The sequence below is a fragment of the Cuculus canorus genome, chromosome 1 (assembly GCF_017976375.1).
Source record: "Cuculus canorus isolate bCucCan1 chromosome 1, bCucCan1.pri, whole genome shotgun sequence".
Classification (NCBI taxonomy): domain Eukaryota; kingdom Metazoa; phylum Chordata; class Aves; order Cuculiformes; family Cuculidae; genus Cuculus; species Cuculus canorus.
The window spans coordinates 200,286,020-200,308,879 of NC_071401.1; the positions used below are offsets into that span (position 1 = coordinate 200,286,020).

The 22,860-nt window shown below is 45.9% G+C and overlaps 2 protein-coding genes across 3 annotated transcripts in view; one reads left to right on the plus strand and one right to left on the minus strand.

Moving 5' to 3' along the window:
- Nucleotides 1-9,095, plus strand: part of DMTF1 (cyclin D binding myb like transcription factor 1) — a 29,114-nt gene extending 20,019 nt beyond the window's left edge. For both annotated transcript variants that reach the window (XM_054087805.1, XM_054087744.1), the window contains exons 12-17: nt 173-388; nt 2,343-2,428; nt 3,072-3,230; nt 3,918-4,301; nt 6,464-6,611; nt 7,388-9,095. In XM_054087805.1, the coding sequence (XP_053943780.1) occupies nt 173-388; nt 2,343-2,428; nt 3,072-3,230; nt 3,918-4,301; nt 6,464-6,611; nt 7,388-7,497 (1,103 nt within the window). In that variant the 3' untranslated portion in view covers nt 7,498-9,095. The remainder of the gene's footprint in view (nt 1-172; nt 389-2,342; nt 2,429-3,071; nt 3,231-3,917; nt 4,302-6,463; nt 6,612-7,387) is intronic.
- A 27-nt stretch (nt 9,096-9,122) lies between these two features.
- Nucleotides 9,123-18,573, minus strand: TMEM243 (transmembrane protein 243). Its single transcript, XM_009569005.2, has 4 exons — nt 18,419-18,573; nt 11,435-11,485; nt 10,465-10,569; nt 9,123-9,262 (listed from the first exon to the last, which is right to left on the minus strand). The coding sequence occupies exons 1-4, from the start codon at nt 18,515-18,517 to the stop codon at nt 9,140-9,142; spliced, it is 378 nt and encodes a 125-aa protein (XP_009567300.2). The 5' UTR covers nt 18,518-18,573; the 3' UTR covers nt 9,123-9,139.
- Nucleotides 18,574-22,860: the final 4,287 nt, after the last annotated feature.

Here is a 22,860-nt window from a genome sequence, read left to right on the forward strand (position 1 = left end):
GTAAATTTGTTTTATGGATGTGGTAAATTTCTAGTTGATATAGCTCTATAAACTGTTTTAAGTTCCAAATTCAGAAGGATTTTGGTTGATTTGTCATCTTAGATAAATATCACGTGCAGCATTTCAAATGTGCTTCTTCAACATGCTTTAGCATGAGTATTCTTTCTCCTAGTGTTGATAAAGGGTCTTAAACAACTCCATGAGAACCAAAAAAACAATCCAGGACACCAGCTTTCGGAGAACAAATCTGGAAGTGGATTACCAAACAGTAATTCCAGTTCAGGAGTTCAGCACGTGCAGATTCGAGTGGCTCGCCTAGAGGAGAGTGCAGGCAACACACCAAGCCCTGTAGCAGCTTTGCAGATTCCAGTCCAGATTACGCATGTCTGTAAGTAGCTGTAATGAACAACTCTCTGTCCTCTAATGAAACCTAAAGCTTTCTTATGTTAGGATAGTGAAGGAGGAGAATTTCATTAATTCTTCTTTGGTCTTGTCATAACTTCATATTAAGGGTTTCTGGATTCCATATGCCTGTTTCTAAATATGTTAGCCTGTAGATACTAATGTGCCAACAGTATTAAGAAAGCTGCAATTGGAACACTTAAATGTAGGAGTTTTAGGTGTCTGTCTGCATGCACGCACACAAGAGTTTGCCATATAGTGTGTTCTTTGAAAAGGGCTCAATACACAGGCTTCCTACTGGAGATTCAGAATATATGTTCCTTAAATTTCTTCTGGTAGCTCTTCTGTGGAGTAATGAACGTTATGTGCAATGTCTCCTTTTGTATAATATATACGCTGCTGTGCCTAAGTTCTGATGAAAGACACTTGAGAAGGAAGATACATAATGCTTTTTCTGGTCCTGCAATGAGGGTAGATTGAAATCGGCCCTTGAGCAGTCAGTTCTAGTGAGAGGCGTCCGTGTCCGTAGTTGGGGGTTTGTAACTGGATGATCTTTAAGGTCACTTCCAACCCAAACCATTCTGTGAGTCTGTTTTATTTCTAGGCAGAGATACTCTGGAAATCATTAGTTGCTGAGTCACACTGGTATTCACCTGATGATTTTCTTTAACACCTGTATGTTTTAAGTTGGTGCTTCCCATACTCTTAAGGATGAACTTTGCTCATTATCAAACAGTCACTACCAGGTCTACTTTGATTGTAGTGCTTATTGTTTGGGTTTGTAACCAATATTATTAAGTAACTCCAATCCAGCCACTCCATAGGCAGTCTGTAATCTCCACTGCTACTATTTGATGGAAGGCTCGAGGTTTCAAATGGGTAATTTCTTGTAAGCTTTATGAACTTAACTGCCTGGGTAACAGGCAGCACTTTACAACTGTGTTCTCCTGGATGCCAGGAAATTTGCAGCAGGAAACCTTGAGTGTGCCACTACAACAGTAAAAGTTTCAAAAATCAGAGTTTGTATCTTCTTAAGAGACCAAAATTAACCTGCGTTAAAACCAGAGTGTGAGATGGCCAACTTCTCAGGGCTTGGAGCACTGCTGTTGCCATGTCAGTCTTTTGCCTTTTCAGTATTTATGGAATTCCTGGATAATCCCAGGCAAAGTATCAATTTGCCTCCAGCTTTCTGGAACTTGTGAGTTTATAACAAGAAGTAAAAATCATCATTACAGTTCTGGATAGGTTTTTTGATACCTGATAAAACTTTGGGTATGAGCTGTTTAGACATGGTAATCTTGAAATGTCTGATACGTAAATGTTTTTCTGCAAAATCACATACTTTTTTAGCGCTTATCTTAGTTAATTTAGGAATTAATGGAGATAATTGCGTAAATAATTACAGACTTGTAAGAATACTTATGACTTTTACACACTGCAATCATAACACAGAGTAGGCGAATATCTTGGGGAGCATCTGATGTTTCATCAGTAGTGGACACACTGTGGAGGGCAGAAAAGGATAAAAATAATTTTTAAAAAGGGCATCTGTGGGAAACATAGCAATATTAAACCTGACACCACTTTAAAGCAAGTTATGATGCAGAGGATATTGTGACACCAGAACCTCTTAAAAGTCTTATTACTGAAAGTAATTAGGTCACATCAGATAACTTTATTTCTGCTTTTATCCCAGTAGTTTAAAACCACAGTGTCCTTCTTTTGCCTTTTTGGATTGTAGAATGCCCTCTTTAAATAGTATTGTATCTTGGATACCAATTAGAGACCCTTGTCATTAGGATTGCAGCCAGTTTTCTTTTTCTTACTAGTGGAATTAACAGTACCCTGCTATGTAGTAATTGTAGCATGTTATGCTCTCTACAGGGCTGAAACATTTTGGTTTACATACTTTCTTTTTCTTTTTTTTCTTCCTTTTGCAGCCTCAACTGATTCCCCTGCTGCTACTGTTGACTCTGAGACAATAACACTAAACAGTGGAACGCTACAGACCTTTGAGATTCTTCCAGTAAGTATCGGAGAACTGGCTTTGATACTGTGTTTTTTCTTGTCAGCACAGCTACTTCTTAGACCACAGAACCGTGCATTTCCCAGAAGAACAGTTTTTAAGTGGAAAGAGGAAGTTAAGAGATCTAAAACTTAGAAGTTCAAAGCAAAATATATTTCCAAAGGTCTCATTCAGTAGGGTTGTGGAGTAAAATGTGAATTACAGTTAAATGCTTTAAATCTGTCTCCATACCTTAGTGCTATGAAGTTTAATACCTCAGTGCTTGGGGTTTTTTGTTGAAATCCTACATAATGGAGCCAAAGGAAGCTACCAGCAAGTAAAGATTCTCTCAGGTCCATTGTACTGTAATTTAAAGCACAGTTTCTGTTTCATTTTTTAAGACTAAGTTGAATTTATTCTTTCTTATCTGCTGTTGTGCAGCATAGTACAGTCCTGCTTGACTCTTAGACATAGTATTTGTCTTGGTAGCTATAGATGAGTTTCTTTCTCTTTCTTGAGTGCAGCGCAGCAAAGTTTGAATGTGTGTGTGTGTTTTCCAAGGGAATTAGTTAGGCTAGTTAATGTAAATAAGCATGCTCTGGGGACACCATGTGGTCCAGGAAAGCAATGTATATGGGTATTAAATTTGCGTTGTCTTTTGTAGTCTTTCCACCTCCAACCAACTGGAACACCAGGTACATACTTACTACAGACCAGCTCAAGCCAAGGCCTTCCCTTAACACTGACGACTAGTCCTACCATGACCCTAACGGCTGCTGCTGCTCCAGCCTCCCCAGAACAGATCATAGTTCATGCCTTATCGGTGTGTATTTTGAGCAGTGAAAGGGCTGGAGTTTGGGCAGGGGGGAGGGGAAGGAACATAATGCAGGCCCCTATATGTGTGTGTTACATTTATAAAGCAGTTCTCAAGTCATAACAATGTTACTTTGCTTAAAATACTGAGAGTGAGAATTTAGTTTTCTATGCTTTCTTTAAAAACCGACTTCAAGTGGGTTGAAAACAGCTTAGTAAGCAACTTAGTTCTCGCTGTGGCTGAACATGATGTCTCCATCTAGTGGCGTCTCCCACCAAAACACTGGTTTTCTGATGGTGCTCTCACGTTCACGAAACTTGTGTAGTAGTGACACTATTGCTTTTATTGGTGGGAGGGACAGGTAAGCAGATTGAATACTCCATAACAAAAGTGATGTAAAACTCAGGAAAAAGTCTACAGCAATCCTCACCTGAACAGTTGCTTCTGTCTCATATTATGTATTTACTTTATTTGTGAATTATAGAACAATCGACACCAGACTGAGTTTACAAATTCAGCATTTAAGGCCACGAAAGGCCAACAGATGATCTGGGCTTTCATATTATATCTGTAAAACTATAAATTACGCTTAGTAATGACTTCTTGGAATCCTTTTGCTGAAAGGATTTGAAGATACTCGAAGGAAAGTCTCTAATGTCTTTTGGTTGTGTCTCTTTTTGCAAATACTGCTTTCAGCCAGAGCACTTGTTAAATACAAGTGACAATGTCACAGTACAGTGCCACACGCCAAGTGTCATAATCCGCACCGTTGCTGCTGAAGATATCTCCTCCTCCGTCACTCAGGCAGAACTCAGTGTTGATTCGGACATTCAGTCAGCTGACCTGACAGATCCTCATGATACCCTAGAAACAAATACTTTCCCGGATGATATCCATCAGTCCAAGCTGAGTGACGAAGAGCCATCAGCCTACAATGAAGATGATGCCTCCAAATTCAACAGCAGGAATAGTAGTGAACTGATGGATGGAGTTATGGTAAGGACTGGGGAGGAGATTTCAGATGCCAGCCTGAAACAGGAAGATTCTCACTCTGATTTACCCAGCGCCTATGTTACAGAGGTAAGGGAGTACATAATGCTTCGTGTTTTCCCCACTGCTGCAGGGAGAATGATTTCATTGCAACTTTTACCCTTTATGTTAAGATATTTGCATGATTATGTCAGTGCTTTCATGTGCATCATAGTTCTAAGAGCATTTTGTTCATATCCTCTATCCTTGAGCTTTGTTATTAACATGTTATGGCTATATAAGCGATAGGATTTAATCTGGAAGAAAGGCTTATATTTGACTTTATATTTCTGGAGCTGAAAGGAGGTTGTAGTGAGGTGGGTGCTGATCTCTTCTCGCAAGTGATAGGATGAGAGGAGATGGCCTCAAGTTGTACCAGAGGAGGCTTAGAGTGGGTATTAGACAAAATTTCCTGACTGAAAGAGTGGTCAAGCATTGGAATGGGCCACACAGGGAAGTGGTTGAATCAGCATCCCTGGAGGTGTTCAAAAAACACGTAAACATGGCACTTTAGGACATGGTTTAGAAGGCATGATGGTTGTGTGTGATGGTTGGACTAGATGAGCTTAGAGATCTTTTCCAACCTTAATGATTCTGTGATTAATTAAGCTTTGTAGAAATCGCTTATGGATAGCAGGATATAAAGAGATACTAAACTTTTTTTCTAAATGGAAAAGCAAACGAGTTTGTAATTCTAATTTGCCTTACTCTAGTCTATTCAGATTCAAGTTTGATGTCTATTTAAATTCTAGGAAATAGTGAACGACTGTCTGCGCAAAGTTACTCTAGAAAGAGATACCTCAAGTTTGCTTTCTTAAGTCACTGTTATGTTTATGCATTTGCTGGTATTGTCACTGCAGGTGTGAGTAGTGGGAAGCAGAATGCCATGCTGCGGGGTTTTATTATTTCTGGCTGGGAAAGGCACCCATTTGCTACAATGGCTTCTTTAGTTTTTCGCTCCTCCTTTTCCTAGTTTCAAGCCTTGCAGCACGCTGGTTATTGTGGGTGGATTCAGCTGTGCTCTCTGCAGAAGGCTGCCGTTGCAGGTCAGGCATTCTGTGCCTCGCATGAATGGGTACACATTCAGGCCAAGCCTCACTGAACTGCGGCACAGGTAGTCAGCTCCTCTTCAGTAGCACCAGGGAAGAGGTTTTCAGGCAGTTGTCTTTACAAAAATATTGTGGAACTATGTAGGGAAACATGTTTTTCTACAAAACTTCATGGAGGTGCTTGAGGATTTTTGTGAAGAGAGAGTGGTGTAGCCTCTCCCAAACAGTTCCAGCTCCCTCTGAAAACAAGGGTAAATCCAGGTACCTTCCATTCTGCCAGCAGTATTTGCAGGCATTCTGCATCAGTGATTCCTGAAGCATGGACGAACATTAGACATGTTACACACAAAAAAAAAACCCAAATCCACATATCTCTGCTTATTCTGGCAGTACTATCTAGGATGTCTTTTCCACTGCGTTGGCTGAACCAGGAGTCCACCGGAGTGTGCTGTGACACAGAGTAAGCCTTACAGCCTTTTCGGTGCTAGCACTGCGAAAGGCTGCAGAGGCAGCAGCAGCAGCTATCATGGAACTGAAAGAAGATGGGGGTATTGACAGTTTGTATCTGGGAGGAATCAGTATGTTGCCAACTTTTTGATACAGTAAGGATCAGCTTGGAAAGTCTGGAACCACCCTACAGTCAGCAAGTTACAGGGCAAGCAAAGGCACAGCAATTAAAATGGGTCCTTTGAGTTTTGTGCCCAGTAGTTAAAACTTGACACAGAAGCAGGAGTTGTGAAACTTAAGTGTCGAGTTCAAGTAAAGCTATTGCCTTTGTGGAGCTGATGAGTACTGTACAGGTATTGCTTCATATCTCAGAACACATAGATAGCGAGCAGTGTGAAAGCTTAATTGTTCCTCTTTAGAGACAAAATGTTTGGCACACAAGAGAGCATATTATCACTACCTTGGGGCTTCCCTTTTCCTCTCCCCCACCTCCATACTGCTCACAGGGTAGAATTCTTCTCATTTTACTTTTAGATGCCTGTACTAGGATGAAATATGCCCTATAAGTGCTGAAGTAAACTAGCTCAGATGCTGACAGTTGAATATAATGAGATAAAATTAATCCAGGGAGTCTGTTGCTTATTATGGCTGACCAAAGCAGGTTTTCTGTTTATGCTACCATGAATACAGTCTGATGTCCTGTTTTGTGTTGTGCAGGAACTGGGCTCTCCAACAATAGAAGAACAAGTTGATCAGCCTACAATAGATGATGAGACTGTGCTTATTGTTCCTTCTTCTCATGGTTTTATCCAGGCAACAGATGATATAGACAGCGAATCAGTCTTGCCTCTGACAACTCTAACAGGTATGTCAGTCCATTCATCTAGCTGATGCTGCAGCTAGGATTCATTAAAGCAGTATGGTAATTTTGAGTTCTGTAAACAGCGCTTTATAGATCTTAGCTTTCTCTTAAATAATTTTCCACGTCATTATTATGAAACTTTAAGCAAGCTGGTTACCCCACGTATACCAGTAGAAGAAAATTGTGCTTAACCTTGTGTGAAAAGCATTGGAACAGCAGCTGCTTCACTTGCTGAGCTGTTTCCATCACCCTTGAGCCTTGAATTTGTACACCTAGGCTAATGAGTAACTTTTTCTTTAGTGCGCATTTCTTCTTGCACGGTGTTTGAATGAAAGTTGTTTCTTATTTGAGAGAAGAACAGAGGCATCAGAAATGCACTTGATGCCTTTCATGGCGAGAAAGTGGGGAGTGTTTGCACAGCACTCACCTGGAAGGGCTTGCTGTCTTGTGCAATGCTTCTCACAGCCAAGAGGCATCTAAGAATTGGAAGCCACACAGATACATTGTCCTACTGCTGCATCTAACAAGAACTCCTTTCCAGAGGCAGAGCCATCAGAGGATCAGTACTAGGCCTGATACAGTAATACCTGATGAATCCAAATGGTAGTCACCAGGTGCATCCATCAAGCTTACATTGAAATGAGAAATTAAGAACTGACTAGTTTGAGCAACATTGGTTAAAATTCCAGTCCGCATTTTGTGTCTCCTAAGAGTGTGGTTTATGTCTTGTTATAAGGGCACAGTGAATAATAATTCTAATGTATTGTGTCTCTTGACAGATCCCATTCTACAGCATCACGGAGATGGCTCACACATTATTGGCTCATCACTTGGCAGTCCTGACTCAGAAGATTCAAAAGATGTTGAGGATTTAGTGAGTTGTCACTGAGAGGCAGTAACCGTGTTCATTTTCTATTGACCATGTTTGCATTGTGAAGTTAGTTACAGCCCTGTGCCGCACTTCCAAAGACAGTAGTCAGTCTGTGTCTTTAACGAGAAACTTCCAGTTTGCAATGACTACCGTGCACTTTCTCTGCTCAGGCTATTTACCTCATTTGTAAAGGGTTAGAGAGCAGCCAACCGAAGCCTGATGTACTGCATCTCAGCCAGGGTGTTGCTGTGTCTTAAAGAATCTGTTGCAGTGCTCACTGCTGGGATCCACATGGTCGATTCTGATCTGACTTATTACCGGTGTGCCGAATTGCACATGTGAGAAACTGGACAGAAGTCAAGGATTGTGGACTGTAGCCTCTTAGTGCCGCAGCAAGAATTAGTTTGCACATGTTTCATGAAGAATGGGTGAGGATTTCTGCACTTACTGACTCTTGTAATACATGGAGTAAGAGACTGTTACATTTCAGGAAGAAATGTATTCCATCAAAGACTTCAGGGAGCATGGGCAGCGTCATGAAGAAATGGTCTGTATTCCCATCTCATCTGCCTGTTAGTTTGTCTACGGCATAGGAAGAAGACACAGATGCTTATGGGACTTGCCTGATCTGCTTGTTCCCGAGGAGTCCGTTGCTGGCAACGGATAGAGCTCAGAAAGATCACTTGTGGAATTTTTTTAATGTTATTTTTTATTTTTTCTTTCTTTCATCACTACAGCAAGCTGAATAAAAAGGGAAGGGCTATGAGAAAGGGAAGCTACTGGGACCCACCAGCCTCCCCCGGCAAGCTTGTAACTGCTTTGAAGATTGTTGTGAGTAGGCTGGAACATTTGCCTCTCTCGCTGTTTACATGACACTACCAGCCACCTCTCCAGAGGTGATTTGTGCGGCAAGTTAGTAGTTGGGTGGTGAGGTAGAGGTGGCAAAGTCTTGGAGAAATTGTTGTGGGAGAATTTAGGCATAGGGCCTCGAGGCAAAGGAAGAGCCAAGCAATTCCTACATGCAAGGGTTGAAACAGATACTAGGCTGAGCAACAGCCTGTTAGCTAGGGATGGAGAGAAAAAGCTATAGAAACTAAAGACTTGTGTATAAATTATTTTATTTATTTCTGTAATTAGCTCTTCATAATTAAGAGTTGGTCTTTTTCAGTCTGTGGTTTTGTTAATGTGAAAAATAAGTTGTAGTTTCAAATGGTTGCCTAGGGAACAGAGATAATTGTATATTCAGTTTAAACAAAATAAAGAGTATTTGTCTTACATAACTGTAAGATGCCATTTATTTATACTGCTACAGATCCTTGCAATGCTGCAGTTTTTGTACAGTAATAAAAAATGCAGTTTTTTCCAAAATGAAAAAGCTTGTGCCATTCTGAAACATCAGTACAACTGGAATGTTCATTAAGTGCAACAGTAGCTCTTCAAAAAAAAGCAGAATATCACGTCTTAATGGCAATAATTCTCCCCAACAAGAGGGACATTACATATACATTTACATGAAAATCATGTACTGGTTTAGCCTTGCACAACCCACTTCTTTCCTCTCAGGCAGATAGTCCTCACTGCAATGTCTCGAGTAGAGCTGAGAGCTGAGCTGAAAGCAGTCTGACACAGGAGCGTCATCGCTGGGTATCTCCAATGTCCATCATTTACCCACTTCATGGAAGTACAGGTTGGCACATATACATAACATGACGATAGAAAATAATATATAGTAAATTAGGTTCCTAAATTTAGGTTCCAGGTCTCCTTGTCGATACCAGTAGATCTAGAAGAGAGAAGGGGTTTGTATGAGAAGTCCGGGTACCTCTTCTGAGGAAACTTTCTATAGAAACTGAACTGGGGACTTCTAAAATTTAGTTTGTTGGTCGTTTTGGTTTGGGGTTTTTTTTTTCCTGTAAAACAACCCGGCTTCATCTGATCAGAGAAGATCTGTTGTGTAGTCCTGCTAATTTTCTTAGCAGTTAAGAAATGCCACCTATGTTTTCTTAGCATGCCTGCAGAATACAAGCAAGAATTTGGCAAGGTGCTTCTCCTGAAAACAAGGCTGTTTGTGAAACTAGGGTGCCAGGTTAGTTATGAAGACATGGGTTATCATGTCAGCTTTGATGAAGAGAATGGGTGGTTTGGATTTTAAGGATTCAAAATTGGTTGATCAGGACGAACATTGGGCTTTGCACTACACAATCTGTCTTGGACAGAGTCCTGGCTATAAGCCATAGAACCAGGAACTAGTATGACTGTGCAATGCAGAACAACTTCGCAGCTTACCCAGCAGTGAGGGGCAGGAGTTCAGCTGCCGGAAGGAGAATGCTCCAAGTATGAAAAGCTACAGCAGAGCAAGGAGCCACTGATGTCACTGCCCGTGGCAGCAGGGTGGTACTAGATGATCTTTGAAGGTCCCTTACAACCCAAACCATGCTATGAACTCTGCCCTGCTAGTTTGCTTTGCCAGTGGTTGGGACCAGCTCTCCTGGGATGCCACAACTATTGAGGAATCTCTGCTGCTACCCAGATGAAATGCCACTGGCTTTAGCTTCCCAGCACTGTACCTCATCCCCTCCACAGCTGCAAGGTCAGTGACTTCCAGAAGCGCCTGGCTGGCCCCCCCACTTCAAGTGCTTTGCTCCACCCATAGTTTTATGCGGCACAATCCATCTCTGTGTTCTCATCTCACTGCTCTGCTCTGTGCTTTCCTGCTTTGTCTCCACTGGCAGCTATAGGTGGCATTGTCACAGAGGTGACAAGTCTGACATCACAACTACTCTGCAGAAGTTGACTTAGTTCACACATTTACAGTAGATGTGAAACCACTCACCACCCTTTCATTGCCAACTCATTTTATGAAGGCAGGAAAGCTTTCTACAAGAGAGCAAAAAAGAAGGTGGCACCACATAAAGCAGATTTTATTTAGATTTCATCCTCAGTCATACACTCAAAATCCTGCACGGCAAAGGCGGTGGTACTTACAAGTATGCCAGCGGAAATGCAACACAAGGAGATGCAGAAAGCGAAAAATACATTCACAGGTTTTGGAGGTAGTTGCGGGAAGACAAAAGCACTGATTAGGGTGACCTGTATGGAGGAAAACAAAGAGGAAGACTTAGCTCCTGTCAGAGCTGCTGTGAGAAAGGCTCTCCCTGACTGCTGGCGTACCACAGCGCTCATGTCCAGCTCTGCACGCCCACCCCTACTCTTTAACTCCCACCATGTGAAGAGCTGGAGGGAAATGTAAAATCCTAGAGGAATTGTGCTTTGGCACAACTGCAGTCTTAGGGGGTAGGGGAAAAACAACGATGAAAACTTGGCTGCTCTGGCTCATTGCTGGAAGCCATCCTCCCAATATCCAGGGAGCCAACAAGCATGGGTGTGCAGGAGCATCCCTTCAGCCAAGCTTTCCACTAGCTGGCACCTCAGCTGTCCCTAACGCCTCCCTGCAGCTCAGCTTGCTAATGGTGCTGGCATGGAGCACGGAACTGATGCTCTCCAGTCACGATGGTGTTGGGTTTATCTTTAAAGCTTGGGGAAAGCTCAGCTTGAGACAAAGTGACAAACTTTGGAAAAACTCCCATGATCTATAAACAGAAGGAAATAAGTCATAAATACAAGGAAATCTGGAGAAGCAAACCAGTTCTCCTGTGTCATAAGGACTTTGTCATCTCACCCTGTCTCACATTCAGGGGACAGACAATCTGCCCACAGCCTTTGGGCTTTTTATTGCACAGCCAGACTTTAAACCATGTCTGGAAGAAAGGTATTCTCCGTCCCCTGCTGTCAAAGAATTTTAAAAGAGAGTTGCACCCCAAAGTGACTCCCTGGGCTCCAAACTACAGTCTGTTCAGTCAGGGAAGTTTCACAGCCCATTTTGCGGAAGAACTCTGCTTTTCACCCCGTCACCTAAGGGAGGTACAAAATGCGGGATAGGATGGGGGATACTTACTACAAGCAGCAAGGACGTTAAGCCGCCAACAACTAGATTGATGACTCGGTCCTGAAGAAGAGAGAGGAGTTACACTCACGCCTTGACAAAAAAAAAAAAAAACAAACCCCAAAATGACATAAACCAGCCTGGTATAACCAACAACGCCGAGAGTGCCACATCAGCCTGGACCCACATCATCCCCAGCACACCCAGCAGCAGTACTGAGGCTCCCTGCTCATCTCTGCACTGCAGGAAAGTTTCCCTTGGCTCCACGGGCCTCAGAGAGGTTGTACTGGCCAAGCACTCATGCAGCAGGTTCGCTCCTTCGCAACTGGCTTCTTCACTATATTTGGATCAATTACAGTTGCACAAATCCTGTTTAAATTTTTTTTCAAGTAGGAGTGTGCAGGTGGAGCTTCTCAGAAAAAGCTTGTTTTAGCCCCAGGGCCTGAGAGTGGATGGCTTGATGGTGTCTTGGGGGGGAATTTGTGGGCTGCTGGCAAGGAGGTAAAGCCTCCGTCCCTCCCCAGAGGCTCTCCCCTAACACCAACAGACCCAAACACACCTCAGGGTGGCCCTGCTTGGATGGACAGGTATCCTCCGCTCCTTCCTTCTGCTGCTCCCAACAGTATAAAACACTTAGCTGGGAGAAAAAAAACTTTTTGAACCTGGGAAGACACATCCCTTGGTGTTGTTGGTGTTGCGATCGCAACCTAGATGGCATGGGGGCAGGGGCCTGCAGTGACACCAGGCTGCGTGGCTGTGGGCTCGGAGGAGCACCCAGGGCAGGATTCCCAGGCTGATGCATTCACTGGAGCAAGAAATAACTTGATGCAAAAGAAGAGTACTCCCAACCCTGCTGGAATACCTGCGTCCTGCTTTTCTTCATGGTACTGCTCTGTGTATAAAGATCTGTCATCAGTGTCGGAGCAGTCAGGTGTAACAGCCCAGATGACTGGGTCCCCAAATAAAATGCAAGAACAGCAGAAAAGATGCGCAGAGAGGAAAAACCCAGAACTTCAATTAATTATACTAAGAGTCATTCCACAGTTATGGTTAAAAGAAAGTGAGAAGGAGTCATCTGTGAGAGTTGGAGCAGTGAAAGCATCTCATCCAAAAACATTCCAGCCAGCAGGCAGGGCAACCCAGGTTTCCCTCCACCTTGGTGATGCTCCCTTCCTCCTCTCCTGGCATTGCATTTTGGAAGCTGATTTATAGTGCCTCAAGCCGCGGGTTGTGAAGAAGTAACACACGGCAGCAGTGAGGCAGGAGGAGAGAGCAAAGAGGAGGAGGAGGCAAGAGAACCAAACGTGCTCTTGGCTCACAGGAGACCACCAGACCTCACCTGAGGCTCAGTGGAGCTCGGTTGCCCAAGCTTATAGTTTAGTAATAGGCGGATGCTGTGCCCTGATCATGTTCATCCCAAAGGGAAATGACCACAAAGTCCTTAAAACCTCTTCTATGTAAATTCCTCTATGTAAACCTAAACCACTGATGCGCCTACAGCTCAGAGGCCCCAAACCAGGGGTGCACGGCAGTGGCAAGTGAGAAATGGTCACCAACACCTCCTGTGCCAGAGGCGTAAACCTTCTCTCCTCACTGGTGATTCCGCACAAAGTGTTGCTAATGCAGCAGCAGCAGCTTTTGGGAGCCGCTGTGAGATACCCACCACCGATCCCAAAAAATGAGCTAAGAGAAGTAACTCCAGACAAATAATAGAAGCAACAGGGTGAAATGCTACCTCCACGAGAGCATATTGTGACAGCCCAGCTGGGCTCCTCCACCTAAGCTACAATGAATTAATTAAAAAACTTGGAGCAAAGTAAGCAAAGGGGTCTCTATCCCCAAAAGCAACTCAGGTATCAGGAAAGGACGGCAGTTTTGATCTTCCCCTGCCCTGCAGACCCATCTTTGCCCACAAAGGTAATTTTACAGAGGGGGATCTGAGTTTGCATTTGGGCTTGGCTCCCCGTGGACAAAAAGGGTAGCAGGAGGCAAGCAGCTGGATCCCTTCTCCCCTTTGTGCCTTGGGAAGAAGGTTTTTGAACAGCAGAGGAAGATGAGGGAAAGCTGAGGAACCAACTGCAGAGCGCAGCAGGTCACCATCCCACACATCTAACCCAGTGACCACAGTTGTCACAACCTGGTCTCCACTGAGAGGCTCAGAGGGATGGACCCGTGGTCTCAGACCTTTCAGCAGGGCCTGTAGCAATAGGACAAGGGGTAATAGTTTTAAACTAAGAGAGGGGACATTTAGTCTAGACATATGGAAGACATTTTTTACAGTGAAGGAGGTGAGACACTGGCACAGGTTGCCCAGAGAGCTTCCAACCCTGGAAACATTCAAGGTCAGGCTGGACAGGGCTCTGAGCAACCTGATCTCATGTGAAATATCCCGCAGTTGGACTAGATGACCTCTAAAGGTCCCTTTCAACCCAAACCCTTCTATGATTCTGTGGACAGGATGCACCAGCTAGAAACTCAGCCATGATTAGGTTTCTCCTAATTAACTAGAGACTTGAAGGCTGGCAGTTTTAACATGGGAAGAATTCACTTGTTTTGCCAGGACAGAGACTGGTCTGCCAGGAGAAAATGATGGGTTGGACTCCGTGGTGCTCACGAAGCAATTCTTTCTGCCTGTTTTATGGGGTGCAGGAGACATCATCCGCCTGGCACGGGGGCCTTTCATCATCGAGTGATAGCGATGGCAGATGGATCGTCTTTGGATGCCGGCTGCGGATCATCTTTGCCATGTGGCAGCCAGTCCTGGGTGGTCAGGGCATCCCCTTCCCTGTGGTCAAATACACAGTCACTAAAATTTTCCAAATGCGCTGCTGGCAGAAGAAGGTATTTCAGGATCTGAGGATTAGAGCCCCTGATCCTGAAATCCCAGGCTTGGCAAAGCGGCAAGAGGCTGTATTCCCCAGTGCCCGGTGACCCTTCAGCCCCAGGCAGCTTAGCACAGCAAAAAGGTTAAAAATACACAAGCAGAGGCCGAGACGGCTAAAGGGATTGGAGATGACGGAGCCTTTCACCTCTGCACCGTGTCCGAGCGCGCAGCCCAGCCCAGGCAGGCACTCGTGGATACCAGGCACGCAGAAATGGGCTGGCACGAGCCATGTGTCCTACAAGCCACGTCACCCAGCTTTTGCAACCAGTACGGCTAATTCAGGGAGGATTTTTCTCCAGTATCACTACGTATTATGGTAGCTGCCAGAGGAAAAAGACAAAAAACAAAGCGGCGTGCACAACACAACAGTGAGTGTGCAGGCTGCTGGAAGTGACCTGTACTGGCTCAGGGTGCTCACACACAGACATTAACTTGTGATACAGCTTGGGAGCACACGATGCGCTGATGGGGATCCCTGTTCAGCCAGCCAGCAGCTGAGACACAGCAAGCTGTTCACTAGACAAGTGATGAACCTCATGTTTCAGCGTTGCACAAATTGCATTTTGGAACAGAAGGGTTTCTGCCCTTTTCCTACTCTGGGGACAGTGTTGCAGGGGCTGGAGGCACCAGGCTGGCTGCAAGGAGCTGCTGTGGCACAGAGGTCTCCCTCCAGATGCCTCTGGGCAAATGAGATAAGGTCAGGAAGCATCAAGTCCTTGCAAAGTAGGAGGGCACAATCCAAGATCCTTTGGGATTTGGGTCAGGGTTACTTTGAGCAACAAGGAAACCAAGGCAGCACTGATGGTGTACGTGCACCACTGTGCCTGCAGCACAGTCTTTGACAGAGCAACAGCTTTGTGCCAGCTTGGTACCTCATGTTCCACAAGTTAGGGGCTTGTGGGCCAAGCTCGTGCAGAACAAGCTCCCAGCAGAGGCTTGTTCATGATGGGACAACAGGCTGCTCCCCTGGAGGGTGGGTATCTGGTGGCATCTCTGCAGGAGTGAGAGAAAAGCCATTTTTGTGCCTTACATCAGCAAGTCCAGATGGTCAGCAACGATCGCAGCGGGATACCAGCCCACTGTGGCCATAGACCATACCTTAACCCAGTGCCAGGATAAACTGCAGGGAGTAGCAGACAGTATATGCTATCCATGAGAAAAGCTGGGCTCAGACCATGCTGGCCATGCTCCCCTTGCAAGACACAGGGATGTGCTGTTGAAGGCTCCTCATTCCCATCTTGGAGTACTCAGTCTCCTTCCATTGCCTTCTGCTTCCAACATGCAGCAATTAACAACTACCTGGTTATATTTAAATGCTCCCCAAGGCCAGCAGGTCAAGAGTGGTGATCCTCCCCCTCTACTCTGCTCTCCTGAGACTGAGCTGGAGTAATGTATAGTTCTGGAATCCCTAATATAAGAAGGATGTGGGTGTGTTGGAGCAGGTCCAGAGGAGGCCACAAATATGACCAGAGGGCTGGAGCACCTTCCATATGAGAACAGACTGAGAGAGTTGGGGTTGTTCAGCCTGGAGAAGAGAAGCCTGCAAGGAGACCTTATAGCAGTCTTGCGGTACCTGAAGGGGGCCTACAGGAAAAATGGGGAGGGACTTTTTACAAGCATGTGTAGCGATAGGGTGAGGGGGAATAGCTTTAAACTGGAAGGGGAAGATTTATATTAGACATAAGGAGTACATTCTTCGCAATGAGAGTGGTAAGGCACTGGCACAGGTTGCCCAGGGAAGCTGGTCTTTAAGGTCCCTTCCAACTCAAACCATTCTATGATTCCATGATTCCCCCATCACAGAAGAACGCAAGCAACTCCTACTTCCAACTTCTTTTTCAAGAACTCCTGCATCTGTGATGCTTGGTCTCCTCTTTGCCACCTTACTTTGCTTTGCATCATCTTATATACACTTGCTGCCAGTGCTGCATCCCTAGTAACCACAGCTGAATCCACAGCACTTGACATTCATCAGCACTGCCTTGCTACACCTTTCCCACCAGAGACCTTTTTAGCACTAGCTTGACCCCAGCCTGTGCTCAGCTGTTGGCACAGCACGGTGAGCTTGGCAGGAACAGCTGGATCATGCTCCTGCCTCTCCCCATGGCCTTGTGCCCAGCCCAAGCAGAGGGTCCCGGTTTGTCAGCACTGACCACCACCTGCAGAGATCCCCAAGCAGAGCCAGGGCACAGACAGATGTGCTTCTCCCAGCGGCCTTCTCCTCCTGTTTTAAGGCAAACTTTAGTTTTACTTCTTTCCAAGATGGAACACTTCCAGCTCTGGACCTCAGCAGCGTCTGTCTCTAAGCAACCCCAATTAATCATAGAGGAAACCACCCCACACCAGCATCAATGATCCTTCAGCCATCAGACTCAGCTATGGTAGCGAGAGATCATTAGCTGGCACTGGTCCCACACAACAGGTTCCAAAAACACCAGTGGGTACGCAGGGGATAGGGAGGGTGTAACGTGCAGGACAGCAGATCCCCATTTGAGACCAGGAATTGGAATTAGCATTCCATATTTATTATTTACTGCTCTCCTTTGCGAGCAAAGCCTCAACCAGAAAGAGATAGGGGGTCAGGGATCAAAGGCTTTACTTGGGCTGGAAAGTTTGGGGTTTACCTGCCAGGATCACTACCTGGCTCCAACAACACATCCTGGTCCCCAAAAGTCCCCCACCCTGGAGGCTGCTTCCCAATATCCCCAGCCAAGGGTCAGCCACCACAATCCCCACACAGGACACTGTGGTTAAGGTCCCCTCACCTTCAGTGCTCTCCATCAGGGCCAGCATCTGCTGGCAGGGAGACCTGTCCCCCCTCAATTCATTGTCTCGGAGGTCCCCCCCGTCCTCCTCTTATCCCACAATCTTCTTTTTCTCCCTCCAAATTTCGCCGCTATCACTTTACTTAAGGTTTTATTTAACATTATCATTTTATCAGCACTGGGGGGGATGGGATGCTGAACTCAGCACAATTTCAGCCTGCCCCTCCAAACCCATACAGGGGACAAACCCTGCCACAAACTGCCTTCATTCCATGGCAAATGGATGTGCATTGCTGGGTAACACAATTCCCGAGGGATCTCAATGCCGGGCACCCCCTCAGGGAGCCCCTTTTCCAGTGCAACCCCTTGAAGCAGCATCAACCCATGCCGAAAGCTCTCTAGCTGAGCAGCTTATGGGGGATTGACACCTGAAGAATCGGCCACGTCAGCCCCTACCGTGGAAAATTAATTAATTACCAGAAGAGCACCAAAACCAGCCTCCCATCACCAGCAAAGACCCCCCTAGAGCTGGATAAGACGCAGCTCAAGGTGCTGCAGCCCAAGCCCTGCACTGGGGCTGTGGGGACACCGGGGACCCAGGCTGGGGTGACCCCAGCCGTGCTCCTCCGCCTTCCTTGGGGAAAGGGGGTTTGGGGGAGGAAGGAGAGATTATTTGGAACTTTATTTCTTTGAGGGGAGGGGGCTTAGTGTTTCAGGAGCTTATTTTGGGGGGAGGGTGTGTTAGTTTGGGGATGTGTGGGGTTTTAATTAAATGTAGGGTTGGTTTTGTTTGTATGGGGTGGTTTTGATGCATAATTTTCATTCTGTTTTGGGACACCACTCAAGAGGGGGGTTGTTTTGGTTTTGGTTTTCTTCTCTTTTTATAATTCTGGCAGTTTGAGGGGTTCCTTCAGGAATCTGAGGGGCTCCTTTTACATTTTCCCATTGGGGTGCAGCTTTGTTGCCTCTTCATTGATTTCTGTTTTATTTTCGGGGTGGGAGGGAAGCTGTGGAGACGCTTTCTGTTTTTACGGGTGCTTTTTTATCTGCTGGCAGGATTTTTGGTGCCCCTGCCCATGGCAAGGGGGTGGAATTGGAGGATCTTTAAGGTCCCTTCCAACCCAACCCATCCCGCGCTCTGGGTACGCTCCTCTCTGCTGCGGCGCTCTGCGTGTGCTGAGGGAAGGATCTGCCTCATGTTTGAGGGGGTGATTTACGCCGGGGGCTCCTGCGTTTTGTGCGCCGGGGTTTATTTGGGATGGGGAGGTTTCGGGGGAAGAGGGAGCGGGTTTCCCCTTTGGGTTCCCCGCAGTGTTTTCCCTCCCCGCCGGCCGCCGCAGCCCTTACCCTGGCCGAGGTCTCCCCGAAGAGCGGCCGGTTGTCGGGGCCGCCGGTGCCGTAGCCGCGGGCGGCGAAGCCCTCCATGGCGCGGGGACGCGCCCTCATCCTGCGCCCCCGCGCCGCTCCGCGCCCGCCGCGAGGCAGGCCACGCCCACTCGGGAGGCAGGCCACGCCCCCGGGGCAGCTCGCACACCCGCTACACCTGGCCATGCCCCCCGTGGTGCCAGACCACGCCCCCAATGCGCAAGGACATGCCCCCGCCGGAGGGGGGGCGGGGTTTCTTTGGGGGAGGGGGGAAGGGGGAGAGGGACTGCTGCGGGGGGTGCTCTGGGCTTCACACCCAGATGGGTGGGTGGGTGGATGGATGGATGGATGGATGGATGGATGGATGGATGGATGGATGGATGGATGATAGGTGGGTAGGTGGGTGGATGGGCGGATGGATGGATGGATGGATGGATGTGTGAATAGATGGATGGGTGGACAGGTGGATGGATGGATGGATATATGCATGCATGCATGTATGGGTGGATAGGTGGATACATGGATGGATGGATGGGTGAGTGGATGGATGGATGGATGCATGCATGCATGGATGGGTGGAGGGGTGGGTGGATGCATGCATGCATGGGTGGATGGGTGGATAGATGGACAGGTGGATGGATGAATGGATGCATGCATGTATGGGTGGATAGGTGGATACATGGATGGGTGGATACATGGTTGGATGCATAGGTGGATGCATGGATGGTTGGGTGCCTGTATACACGTGTCTATAGGCACACATATACACCATTAGGCTGAGCCTTACGTGAGCGCAGTGCAGCTCCGTGGGCCCTCTGTGGCTGCAGAGTTCCCAGACCAGGCCCTGGCATGGAGAGGAGTTTGGGTCACCGGTCTGATATTAATTATTGTTAATCATTTGTTATTCAACAAAGTCGCATTACTGAAGCAAATCTCATTATTGATGCTGATATCATGATTTGGCGAAATTAAGCCTATTTTATTTTATCTTATTATAATTCATTTTATTCAATACATTTTATTTTATTTTATTCTATTTTACTTTACTTAATTTTTATACAGCTGACTCTGGCAGAGCTAAATACCTGGTCTTCCCAGTCACCTACTTGTGTTATCGATGTAAATTAGATAAAAGGGAATGATTATGCCCAGATCTGTGATTGGTGGCAGCGGAACTCTTTTGCTCTATACAAGTTTTCCCTTAGATTCACCAACTGAAACGCCGTGCACTGGCTTTGCTTCACCTAAAGCTTCCTACTGGTTTTTTGGAGCTGGAGGCAGATTTGCATGTGTGAAAGCCTGGGGATTTTTTATTTTATTTTGTATTAATTTTAATTTTTGTTAATTTTATTTAATTTAATTTTTTCTAACTACATCTCACAAAACATCTTTCCTCATTGATATCTCCAGACTATCATGGCTACGATGTTTCTCCAAGTGCAGTTTAGGGTGAAAATATAGCAACTAAATTAAGTGTCATATCTGTCAGGACAGGTTTTAGGTTTTGTTCAAGCTTCCCCTGGTGTTTCCTCTCAACCCCTTCTCCCCAACCACACAACTCTCCATGACCTTCAGGAGGTTTCTTGCCCTGAAAGGCAAATCCCACTAAATATCAATGGAATTTTGTAAAAATGGCATGGACATTTCCTTCTTGCTGGACAGAGATCTGTAGGTAAAAGACCAGAAAGAAGTAAAAAAACCCTCCAAATATTAATTGTGCAGTTGTTTGGGTACAATTCTTGCTCTTCTTGAGTTGTCCAAGATCTCCCTTTAAGCCACCAGTAATGGCTCATAGAACCATAGAACCACAGAACCACAGAATGGTTTGGGTTGGAAGGGACCTTAAGGATCATCCAGTCCCAACCCCCTGCTACAGGCGGGGACACCTTCCACAGGATCAGGTTGCTCAAAGCCCCTTCCAACCTCGCCTTGAACACCTCCACAGATGGGGCATCCACTACTTCCCTGGGCAACTCGTGCCAGTGCCTCACCACCCTCAAAGGAAAAAAAATTTCTTCCTAATACCTAATCTAAATCTCCCCCCTTTTAGTTTAAAACCATAATCTCTTGTCCTGTCCCTGCACTTCCTGATAGAGCCCCTCCCCAGCTTTCTTGTAGGCCTCCTTTAAGTAGTGAAAGGCTGCTCTAAGGTCTCCCTGGAGCCTTCTCTTCTCCAGGTTGAACAACTCCATCTCTCCCAGCTTGTCCTTGTGTGCGAGGTGCTCCAGCCCTCTGATCATCTTTGTGGCCTCCTCTGGACTCACTCTAACAGGCCCATGTCTTTCCTGTGCTGAGGACTCCAAAGCTGGATGCAATAATCCAGGTGAGGTCTCTTGAGAGCAGAATCAGCTCCTCAACCTCCTGATTCTTGTGATACGGTCCAGGATACGGTTAACTTTCTGGGCTGCAAGCACACATTGCCAGCTCATGTTGAGTCTCTCATCTACCAACACACCCAAGTCCTTCTCTTCAGGGCTACTCTCAATCAAGAGTCCAGTGAAACCAGTCACCTTCCTTGCGAAACATTGCAGTCATTTTAGATGAAGAGCAATTCCAGGGTTGATTGGCATTGGGGCACACACTGTGTACACAGGGCTCTTGGTGCACTTGATCTCCACTCAGCCTCTTGTGGTCAATGTGCTTGAAGACCAAAGCTCTGTAACTTCAAAGAGGAAAGGTATCACATTCAGGTAAGGCCAGAAGATTATCACACTTTCAATGAGCTTGGCTTCCTCCTGAGCTGAAGTACTCTGTGTCATAAAGACCTCCCGTAATCCTCCAGCATTTGTTCCCACACATACTGTTTGGAGAAGAAGGGTTTCCAGGAGTCAGTGGAGAGACTCTTCATGTCGTCTTGAGCCGCTTGGAAAAGAAAATCCCACGGGGTGAGGGATGTGGCTTCCTGACACACAAGTGCTCTTGACCTACGGAAACTTTATGGTTGGTTTTACGCTCATTTTCCAGCACTTAGATATTCCTGAGCAGCCTCTGACTTTGCCCAGATTAAATACCAAGGGTTGTGTTGTCCCTCTGTTTGGGACAAGGGAAGCACTGAGTTGCTGAAGGGCAGTGATTGGGCATCTTCTGCATTGTGTGCCGTGTTTATTCTTGAAGTTACAGCCCAAATGGATGCAGCCTTCTTCCAACATCTATTGAGTAATTACCAATAATTAATAAAAAATACAAAACAGTCAAAACTGGTGAAAAAGACAAACTGTTACTTGAATATAAAAAGTCTCCATAAACAGTAAATAGATCAGATGCCAGCCAGTGGCACTCAGAGATACAGTCTACAGTAGTTGAGTTTCATAAGATGAATAAAACTGTTTATCTGTTGTTCCACCAGGGTTTCATTTGTATAGCTCCATTCAAGTCTCCTTTCACGTTTCTGGCTAAGGGGGGTACATTGTGCTTTTCTGCCTCTTTACAACATACACTGACCAAACCTCCATTTCTATTGCTTCCTTCCTCACCCAACATCAGCACCTCAAACACTTGAAGCTCTAGCATTTTTGTATCTCTTAGACGATCAGGAGTAAGAAGACCGGACTCCATCCTTTAGATTTCTAGAACAATATTTCCTGTCATTGAATGTCACTAGATAATAGCCGTTAGTTTGACCTCCTGGATGCAGCAGCCTGTAATCTTCAGAGATGGATCCCAGCCCCTGTGAACTGGTGCCATGGCAGCATCAAAATCACAGCTGGACTTTGGTGGTGGTGTGGGACAACCCTGTCCCCTGTGAGCTGTCTCGTGGCCCTGGGACCAGCCAAGCACACCCTGAAGAGGGCAAAGTGCTCAGATCTCCATGCTGAGGTCAAAATAGAGGAGTTACTCAACCCATCATTTGCTGTAGTATCTTGTTTTTTTAATGCTATGTGTCTTCTCCACTTAATCAATGTGCATCTCCCACCTGGACCACTTTCTTGTGCATCAGAATGGTTCTCTGGGTGAGTGGGAAGCAACTCTTACTTGATGAGTGAGGATCTGATTGAGCCATTAACATATCAGACCCAACAGACAAGGTAGCGAATTTAGCAGCTCACTCGGCCAAGCGTTTGTTTTCACAACACAAATGGTTTGATTGATTGTGTCTCCTCCAGTGGATGACAACACTTGTTCACCTCATGGTGTGCCTCATGCAGCTGGGTCCTCTTTCTCAACAGGAGACACTCTTGGATCGTTAGGTGAGAACTGTCCCACGGGTATGCTGCCAAACGATGGTCCCCAGCAGAAAGTATCTCAGCAACACTGCTGCCTGTGAGCGTGGTCCCGTCCACAAGTTTCTCTCCCTCGGTCAGTGCACAATGCAGCTGAATTCCTTCGGAGGCTGGGAATGAATAAGTCTTTGTAGATGTAGTCCTCACAGAAGGGAAGAAACAAGCTAAGATTGAAAAGTTTTTCTGAGAGATCATTTATTGGAG